An 8,991-nucleotide genomic window follows, 5' to 3' on the forward strand; every position below is an offset into this window, starting at 1 on the left:
TGACTCTGCGACACTTACCAACGATTCACTGTATTAAATAGAATATTCTATATAAACATACAACGACCTACCATACAAACTGTCTTACAACAAGTAGAACACGTGGCAAACCTGGCTACGAATTATCACGTCAGTAGCATATCAATTTTACATAAATTCTGGTACAGAAGTCTCACTTCAAAAAGACAATTCTACGATGCTTTTTTTTACAAAACTATGTAATTTTTTAAGGAATCCTGTTGCCTTAAAAACATGCAAGAAATTCTATGATAAAGAAAATGAATCGTATTCATTATATACGGGTCTATAGTTAACAGGAAGTTTAATAACGACGATAATGAGGAAATTCCATCGTTAGCGCGGATTTAACGAGAAGGAGGCTTTAAGACAGTCACTATATTTGTTCCATGTACTATACATTCGGTTGTTGATCACTTTCGTAACGGGAGGGTGTGTGCGGGTACCTGAAAATTTCGGCTCGGGTAGCGTCGGGTCGGGATTAGTAATCTTCATCCTATCGGTATTAATAGTACACTCCAGGATCTGATTAATCGATTAATATACGGATGTACGAGTAACGAAATGAATCTTGTCTAAGAGGCGCGTGGGATTTCTCGTTTCTTGGAACTGCGAGCTTCGTAATGTAAGCATCGAGCTTGAAAGGAATTTAAAGTCTATCGCGTGTTAGACTCTTCGACGTCTAAGAGGCAGAGTTAGCGTCTCTTAGACGGGACTTACTGTACACTCTCTGCAATCATCTTTTACTCCTTAACAACTTTTTCGTCATAACTCGAAGATTTCAATGTGAACAAATTATCGAATATACCTTAAGGTATATTTACAATACTCTCAAAATGAACTAAAAATTAAATAAATTCTTCTCTATAGAAAACATTTAATATCCGGCCTTCTATCGTGGTTTCGCCCCTTAAATCGATCGAAATTGCAAAATTCAACGTTCTGTATATCTTAAACATATTCGAGCCGGGAAATTGGTAGCTCAATGTCGGCAATATCAACGGCGTTTTAACGTTGCTTCAACGCTCGTGGAAACCGGCTCTAAAGCTGGATTCATTTTATCCGTGCTTCGACTGTCGTTCTTCAAAAGATAAAATCCATTGAAGGGTATTTGAACGAATAGTGAATAGTGTGAATCCAGCTTAAGGATTCAACGACGGAAAACGCGATACAGTTTCGTTCATGCGGATGGAGATTCGTGTATTCGACAACGTGAACTACTTGCTTAACTAATGCGATTTTATGCAACAATACCGACAACAATACAGTTCAACTATAGCAATGTGTGTATATTCAACAGATCGTAGCTATGTCATCCAAGTATAATCAATCACAAAAGTCTATATACAACCCATAAATCTGTGATATAATTACAAATAAAATAATTTCGATCCTGTTGGTATTACATTGTTTATCGATTAAAATGAATATTTTGAAAACTGTTTAACTTAATGTTTGCGATATTTATTTCTCTCGTTATATTAATATTTTTTTTTTTATCCTGCCCTTTTAAACAGAAGTGATTCTTTAACATCCTAAATTTATTTGTTTTTTATTTGTAACATATTTCTTTTACTTGTCTACGTAGAAGAGTGAATATTTTGTCATACCTAAACTATAACATACAATCTATTAACATGGGTCCTGAAACATTCTTCAATTCGCTTTAATTCAAAGTATTGAAAATTAAATAGACCTTCCAGTACATGCTAATTAAGTAAAATCCTGTGCAGTGAGACTTTTAAGACTTGAACCGATTAAATCCCGACCCGAACCAAAATCGGGTACCCGCACACCCCTAGTCCATCGCTATCGGTGTTTCGAGAAGGGTCTGTAACAAACAAAATACTTTATTGAATGTTTCAACTAAAATTAATAAAAGGAAGCTGTTCGCGCCACTGCTATACTAATTATTGCTCCGATCACGAAAGTAGAGTACTTTATCGAAATACCTTAGCGATTCAATGATGATTGGCAATAATAAGCTAAAGTACACAAAGATTTCTTGGTAATAGTCCTCTTTGACGTGGGGGCCCCTCTTGAAGACAACCGTAGGTTTAGAAGCTCGCATTAACGAGCTTGTTTGCAGCCTTGTTATACCTCCCTCGAGCAAGAACAGCGACGTCGAATAAAACGGGAAACGTGAATCGAATTTGTCCGGGAAGAAGAATCCTTCGCGATGCGTTGGCCGCGAATAATTCTTATCGTTGCCCGTGGCCGTGTCTCGAATTTATTTCTTAAGAAACGCGCGTCCTTGACACTGGCCTTGGTCAACTTGTACAACAATTCATGCATTCCGTCCATTTTTACAGCTCGGTTTCGATGGCCACGTAAGGATACCCCCGAGTAACGGGATGAGCAACGTTCCTGGCGGTAAAACGTACGTAGCCATTGCCATAAGTATCTTTTCAATAGCTTTTTTTAGAAAATTACCAATGCATAGAGTTCCAGAGTTAGTGTAAGAACCGGAAATGGGAGCTGAGACGATTCTGAACCACAATTTCCTTTGCAGAAATGTCGGATAGTGCTTCGTTTTTGAATTATTAATGAAAAACCGTTGACCAATCACAGCGACCGTGTAGCAGCGCGCTTAGCCGAGAGACCATACATAGTTCCCAACGTGTGATTGGTCGCTGGTTTTTCTTTAATAATTCAAAAACGAAGCACCATCCGAGATTTTTGCAAAGGAAAGTTCGGTTCAGAATCGTCTCAACTCTTATTTCCGGTTCTTACACGAACTCTGGAACACCCTGTATATCCTGAACTTTGAAGGGTTGACATTCCGGAGGAAATGGCATTCTTTTTGTTGACTTAATCCTTAAAGAGCTATGCTGGTCTACCTAAAATGAGACTCTCTTTGAGATTCTCCGTGTGAATAATTATGGTATAGATTCTTTTAAAACGTTTTGTGTCACGAACGACAATTCGCCAGCGAACTTGGTGTACAACTCTTTCGCTGTTGAGACGCGAAACTCGAATGCACTCGTTACAAGTGGATTATTTTTCGAAAGTTATAGAGAAATAGAGAAGTTATAGAGAACTCGTCGAGCCAGTTTTCGTTAAATAGTTGGTAATTGCTAAGCTAGCCTTCGAGAGATTATCGTCTGAAATGACAAGCGAGTCTGGTTGGTGGAGTTAAGCCGCTCTGGGTCACTGCTTAGATGGGTGGCTGCTGGAATTGTTCGTGCACTCGGGCTGCGCCTGCGATCACCCAGCAAACTCTGTACTGTTGATTTCGGTGGATCATGCCCGACCCAAAGCTTCAGGTCTCCGGTTTAATGACCGTGGCAGTCGATAACGGTTAACTCTTTGCGTCGCAGGAATCCAAACAGCTTTGGGTTCCTTCATCTGAAACGGAGAAGATGAACGGCAATAGGAGCGATGAAATACAATTTTTACGTTAGAAACGCAGCATTGCGCGGCATGATACAATCAAACATAGCGTATCGATGCATAATACAACGTAACGCAGCAGGGCACAGGATAAAAGAGGATAAATAGAGGGAATAGAGAAGATAAACCAAAATAAAAGTGATCAGATACATTGCTTATTTATATTGGAGTTTAATTAATTATTCGATTCCTAAATTTTTCGTTCGAAGCATATGCTCTCTGATGTTAATTACAGTCTAAAAATAAACATGGTCTAAGTAGAAGAAACGCAAAGAATCTAAACACAGCAGTGACCCTCTAACTGTCATAGTTCTTACCTCGATTACTGTCGCGTCGTCCCAACCACTCGACAGCGCATTCAGCTGCGTCCAACACTCGCGTTCATTAACACTAGGTTTACTAAAGTCAGAAAATAAATAAAATATAAATAAAAAAAGGAAGCATGCGCCGAAATTACTTTCGGAATAGATAAAAACGTGCTCAAAAGCTCGTAAAGAGTAAACCTAAAATAGCAAACATTGTAGGATACTTCGAACTTCCATAAATCTAGCGTCGACTTTCCGTCGCCAGTTGAATTTCCATACCTCCGCGCGCTAACTGGCGCCAATCGACTGGCGCCAGTCGTATTATCCCATGGATGCTCCCCTACGCACGCTGCGTACGCGTCGGAGCTCGAGGTGCCTATAGGGCGTGTAACAGCGAAAGGGTTAACATCTCCTCGCGTTTAAAGCGCGAACCATTAAGTTCGGGGAAGCGCGTCCCACATTGTTTCTACGTGCACTTGGTTTTCGTTGAACGCCTCGGCTCTTAAGCGATCGAAGGCATCGAGGACTCCCAGCAACGACAATGCCATTAACGTTTTACATTTCACCGCAGAGCAATCTCGTTCCATGCGAACGGCGAGGGTGAAATGCAGCCTGTGGCATTCCCCACGGACGCTCTGATAGGACCGGGAATTCCACGTCACGCGCGTCAGATTAATACCTTGACTCACGGCGAAGTTGTGTGCGCTGTTACCATCTCGAATCCGACCAAGTACGTCTACACCGGCGGCAAAGGGTGCGTGAAAGTCTGGGACATCGGACACGAAGGCGGCGGCAGCATCAAGCCCGTCTCGCAACTGGACTGCCTGCAACGCAACAATTATATTAGGTCAGTTTCCTTCGGGGGATGCACTCTGCCTACCGACGCTGAGCAAACTTGTACGACGCTATATCAAATCTTTCCGCTCGGTGACGTTTTCGTTAGGGCGATGCGAGGAAATCGCGAGACGTCCCGCGATTTTTCATGTTTCTTAAAATTAACGATGCACAGTGATGTGTAAATGAACGCTCGAGACGAAACTCGTAACTTTTAAAATAATATATTAATGGTAGTGTATAATTTATGAAGATGCATTTTTTGAAAAATAATTGTATGCTGGATACCTTGTTCTTTTACGGACAACTAGCGCCGGTAACGGCTTCTCAATGTTGTGCCTGCTAACTTATATCTGATCTCACTTTACACTTTACACTTTTGCACTTTACGCTTTACACTTCTTATATCTAATAAATGGACAGTAACATGATCGGATATCTCGATGAGACAATGCTAATGCAACGATCGAACCTTTTTTTATTATTACCGTTTTTCTTGTAAAACTGTTACCATCGTATTCCTGACATTTTTCTGATTAAAATGAGACCAAACACGACGTAATTCGCATCATATTTACTACACGTGTTCACGGAAATATATTGAAAAATCTGTCGCAAAAAATGGTCAGATCGGTGAAGCTGCTGCCCGACTGCCGAACCCTGATAGTTGGAGGCGAGGCGAGGCAGCTGATCATCTGGGACCTGGCCAGCCCAACGCCGCGGATCAAAGCCGAACTGACCTCCTCGGCGCCGGCCTGCTACGCGCTGGCCATCTCGCCGGACTCGAAAGTCTGCTTCAGTTGCTGCAGCGACGGTAACATCGCCGTGTGGGATCTCCACAACGAGATCCTGATTCGGCAGTTCCAAGGGCACACGGACGGCGCCTCCTGCATCGACATCTCCGCGGATGGCACGAAGCTCTGGACGGGAGGGCTGGACAACACCGTGCGTTCCTGGGATCTTAGGGAAGGCAGGCAGTTGCAGCAGCACGACTTGAACTCGCAGATATTCTCGTTAGGATATTGTCCCACGGGAGAATGGCTCGCGGTTGGCATGGAGAACTCCAAGGTCGAGGTGCTCCACGCGTCCAAGTCCGACAAGTACTGCCTGCTCGTCCACGAATCCTGCGTCCTATCACTGCGTTTCGCGTCCTGCGGCAAATGGTTTGTCTCCACTGGCAAGGACAATCTGTTGAACGCTTGGCGCACGCCGTACGGCGCCTCGATATTCCAGGTGGGTAGCAATTGGATAAGGTACTTTAGAAACCACGAAAGGTTGCACGATATCGAATGGGATGTTCCAACTTAACTCTACAGTGCGCAATTTTTTCAAATGGAAACAAACGCGACTAACCCTTTACCGCAGAAATAATTATCTTCGATGGTGCTGTGACCTTTTCATAACGTGGATGTCTTATTTCTGTTAGGAACAGCGCGTAAGTTGTTGTTTATCCTGTTGTGTAATAAAATATCAATGAAAAATGCGGTTGTGCACTGTAGGGTTAACCCGTTGACTGCCAGACAAATATTCTTGAACATTTCTGGTAGGATCACATGTTATTTAGACTATTGGAAGCTACATAATTTATCAATTTCATTTAAATTCAGTTTCTTTGATGCTTCACTTTCAGAATTAATTTCTTTAGTTTTTCAGTGAAAATCACTGTCATCCAATTTCACAACAGTGCTAACATGTTACTGCAACTACAGGGAACTAAGTCTTTTTTTTATAGATTTTTTGTAAACTTTTTCGAAATTGTTGAACAGTCAGGGTGTAGTAGAAAATATGGTTCTGCAAGGGATGCAGGGTTGTTACCAAATGAATCACCTGGAACCCATCAGATTTCTCATGATCTACTGTTTGAACATATATCTGTGTCATTGATATCGATGCCCAGTACCCGATAAAGACGTGCAAACAATTCTTAAACACACCTCTCTAAAATATTGCATTTTTTTTCAATAAAAAAGATAACGATCTCATTTTAGAAACTCGCGACAGAAATGTTCCGTTGGGAGTGAAATGAATCGAATGAATTACTAAACGTCCTCTGCAATTTTTCTCCGTAAAAAGAAATCACGAAACTTAATATTTGGCCTTCTGTAAATTCAGCAAACCGTTTCTTCAGCGCGCACTGTTATATCTTCGCTCGTGCATGCATCCTGCGTGTCCGATCGGGACGCAGATCGAACCTCGCGACGACCACACGAGAACCGATATAAATTCTTTTTGCAGTCGAAGGAGTCCTCGTCGGTGCTGAGCTGCGACATCTCCGCCGACGACAAGTACATCGTGACCGGATCCGGTGACAAAAAAGCCACTGTATACGAAGTGATTTACTAGACACACGATGAGAGACGTTTCCAACGTTTTTCTCTCTCTCTCTCTCTCTCTCCCCCCACTCCCCTCATCGAGAACCCTGAACTCTTGAAACACGCGTCGCCGCTCCCGTTCTTTCGCGGGGGAGATCTTACAAGTGAGACTTTTAGCAGCCTTAGGAGCCTAGACTGTTACTACTGTGTACATATATATACGTACGAAGTCTATACCATGGTAGAGTCGCGTTCGTGGGACGGCGCGAAGATGACGAGGAAGACGCGGAAGAAATCGAAGGAAGAAGACTGGAGGAAAGAAACGACGAAAACCTAATGTGTGGGCCAGAGGAACCTGTATGTATATTAGAGTTGCGTGCGCGTGGCCCGATTGTATCTACGACGGTGTGATTACGTAGAGGAACTCTTTCTTTGTCGCGTGTATACAACGAGAACGTGTTAATGGGACGTTACCAAGCGATCTTGCATGAGCGTTAAGTGAACGGGAAAGCCTTGCGAAATGGTGATGCTAGATATGATTTTCGTATAAGTACCTAATTATAGAATCAACACGCCCGTGACAGATTGTCGAACAGCACGAAGACCAGAGACGGGCGAAATTCTTATCCGGATACGAATTTCGATTAACCGAATGAAAGATAAACAGCTGTACGTTGTTTACCCTCGACATCAACGAGGCCAATCCGAATTGTGCAATCAAAATTTACGTCTCGCCTCGATGTAACGACACCGATTAGGTTTGTGCGTGTTGTTATTTCGGGGTAGGGTTGAGGTTTTCGAGCGTCGACTTTCCTTGATCCAAGGTTGAATGTAGTGTGACAAGGGATGAGTCCTTGGCTAGTAAATATTAAGGCATGTTATTTTTCAGAATATTTTTTTTTTTTTTTTTTTTTTTTTTTGGAAGTATCAGGAATGGATTTGTGAGATTTTCCTGATAAAAACGAGCCCAAACACGATCCCATTCGGACCATTCTCGATTATTCATCATTCGAATCATTTATTGAAATCATTCTCACGCGTCTAATTAAATACGATCCGAATACGGTCGTGTTTGGGCTCATTTTCATCGGGAAACTCACACGAATTCACTAATTATAGTCCCGTGTACAAACGCTGCGAAATATAAAATATTAATTTGTATTAGTTTCCAGTCAAGCGAGGCTCATAATAAATATGTTTAGGCGACCGTAATATTTCTAACAACAATGAGAAGGATTCGTGTCGTTATATCGAGGCAAAATATCAGCTCAATCGAATCAACGTTGTGAATAAGTCGTTGCACAGTTCTTTTATTCGTCGTTTTTCGATCAAACACAATTTCTCCCGTCTCTGACGATGATGACGAACGGCTCGAATAATGTCTACGAAATTGTGCCCTCTCTCTAACCCCGGACATTTTTGTCGAGAACTTTTACAATTTTTGCAATCACTGTCCCTCTTTAGCGTGTTGCCGACGATAATAGTAAACTTACATACCGTTGTGTACCTTGAACCCTTTCGAGACGGCGAGCGACTATAATCATTTCCCGTAAAGCATGCTCGCTATAGTTCAAGGGCAACTATAGTCCTCTACGAGCCACAGTGTAATATCTTATGCCCATAGCGCTAATTGACATCGGTAAAGGAGGCACAATGGAAAGTAAGTATACGTAGAGTCCTCAATTTCCGTTCGTGCGTCGCGAAAGGGTTCGACCGTCTTAAATGTTCATATGCACCTAATTGTCGGAACAGCGATTGGAAAATTCGCGGGTGATTCGTTTTGAAACTGTTTGTTGACGATGACTCCGCTGTTTCTACCTGAAAGGAAAGTAAACGCGAATTCTGCACTGTGGGAGCAGTGTTGTGTATTGTTTAAACGTAACTGGCCATGACCACTAATTTTAAATATATCGATTAAAAATAATTGTCTCTTTGCATTTTGAACCACGTATTTGAATGGACAATCGCCTTGATTTATTTTCAGGGAATGAACATCTCGAGGTAAGTGATTCATTTTTTTAATGTATCGAACGAGGCACGCATTAAAGCAGAATTATTATTTTTGTATCTTTTATTCATTCTAATATTAACAATAATCGTTCATAAATATTTTCTTTCTTTTCTGCTAC

General features: G+C 41.9%; 1 protein-coding gene across 1 annotated transcript; it reads left to right on the forward strand.

Moving 5' to 3' along the window:
- Positions 1-1,564: 1,564 nt before the first annotated feature.
- Positions 1,565-8,786, forward strand: LOC128893201 (protein groucho-like). Its single transcript, XM_054154027.1, has 4 exons — positions 1,565-2,398; positions 4,288-4,563; positions 5,180-5,783; positions 6,786-8,786. Exons 1-4 carry the CDS (start codon positions 2,373-2,375, stop codon positions 6,891-6,893), a joined length of 1,014 nt encoding a protein of 337 aa, XP_054010002.1. The 5' UTR covers positions 1,565-2,372; the 3' UTR covers positions 6,894-8,786.
- The last annotated feature ends 205 nt before the right edge of the window (positions 8,787-8,991 follow it).

This window comes from Hylaeus anthracinus, unplaced genomic scaffold, assembly GCF_026225885.1.
Source record: "Hylaeus anthracinus isolate JK02 unplaced genomic scaffold, UHH_iyHylAnth1.0_haploid 27243, whole genome shotgun sequence".
In the NCBI taxonomy this organism is placed as follows: domain Eukaryota; kingdom Metazoa; phylum Arthropoda; class Insecta; order Hymenoptera; family Colletidae; genus Hylaeus; species Hylaeus anthracinus.

Coding starts and splice junctions, on each gene's coding strand:
- LOC128893201 (XM_054154027.1), top strand. CDS start 2,373: ATGAGCAACGTTCCTGGCGGTAAAAC. Junction 2,399..4,287: donor AACGTTCCTGGCGGTAAAAC/GTACGTAGCCAT, acceptor ATTTCACCGCAG/AGCAATCTCGTTCCATGCGA. Junction 4,564..5,179: donor CAACGCAACAATTATATTAG/GTCAGTTTCCTT, acceptor AAAAATGGTCAG/ATCGGTGAAGCTGCTGCCCG.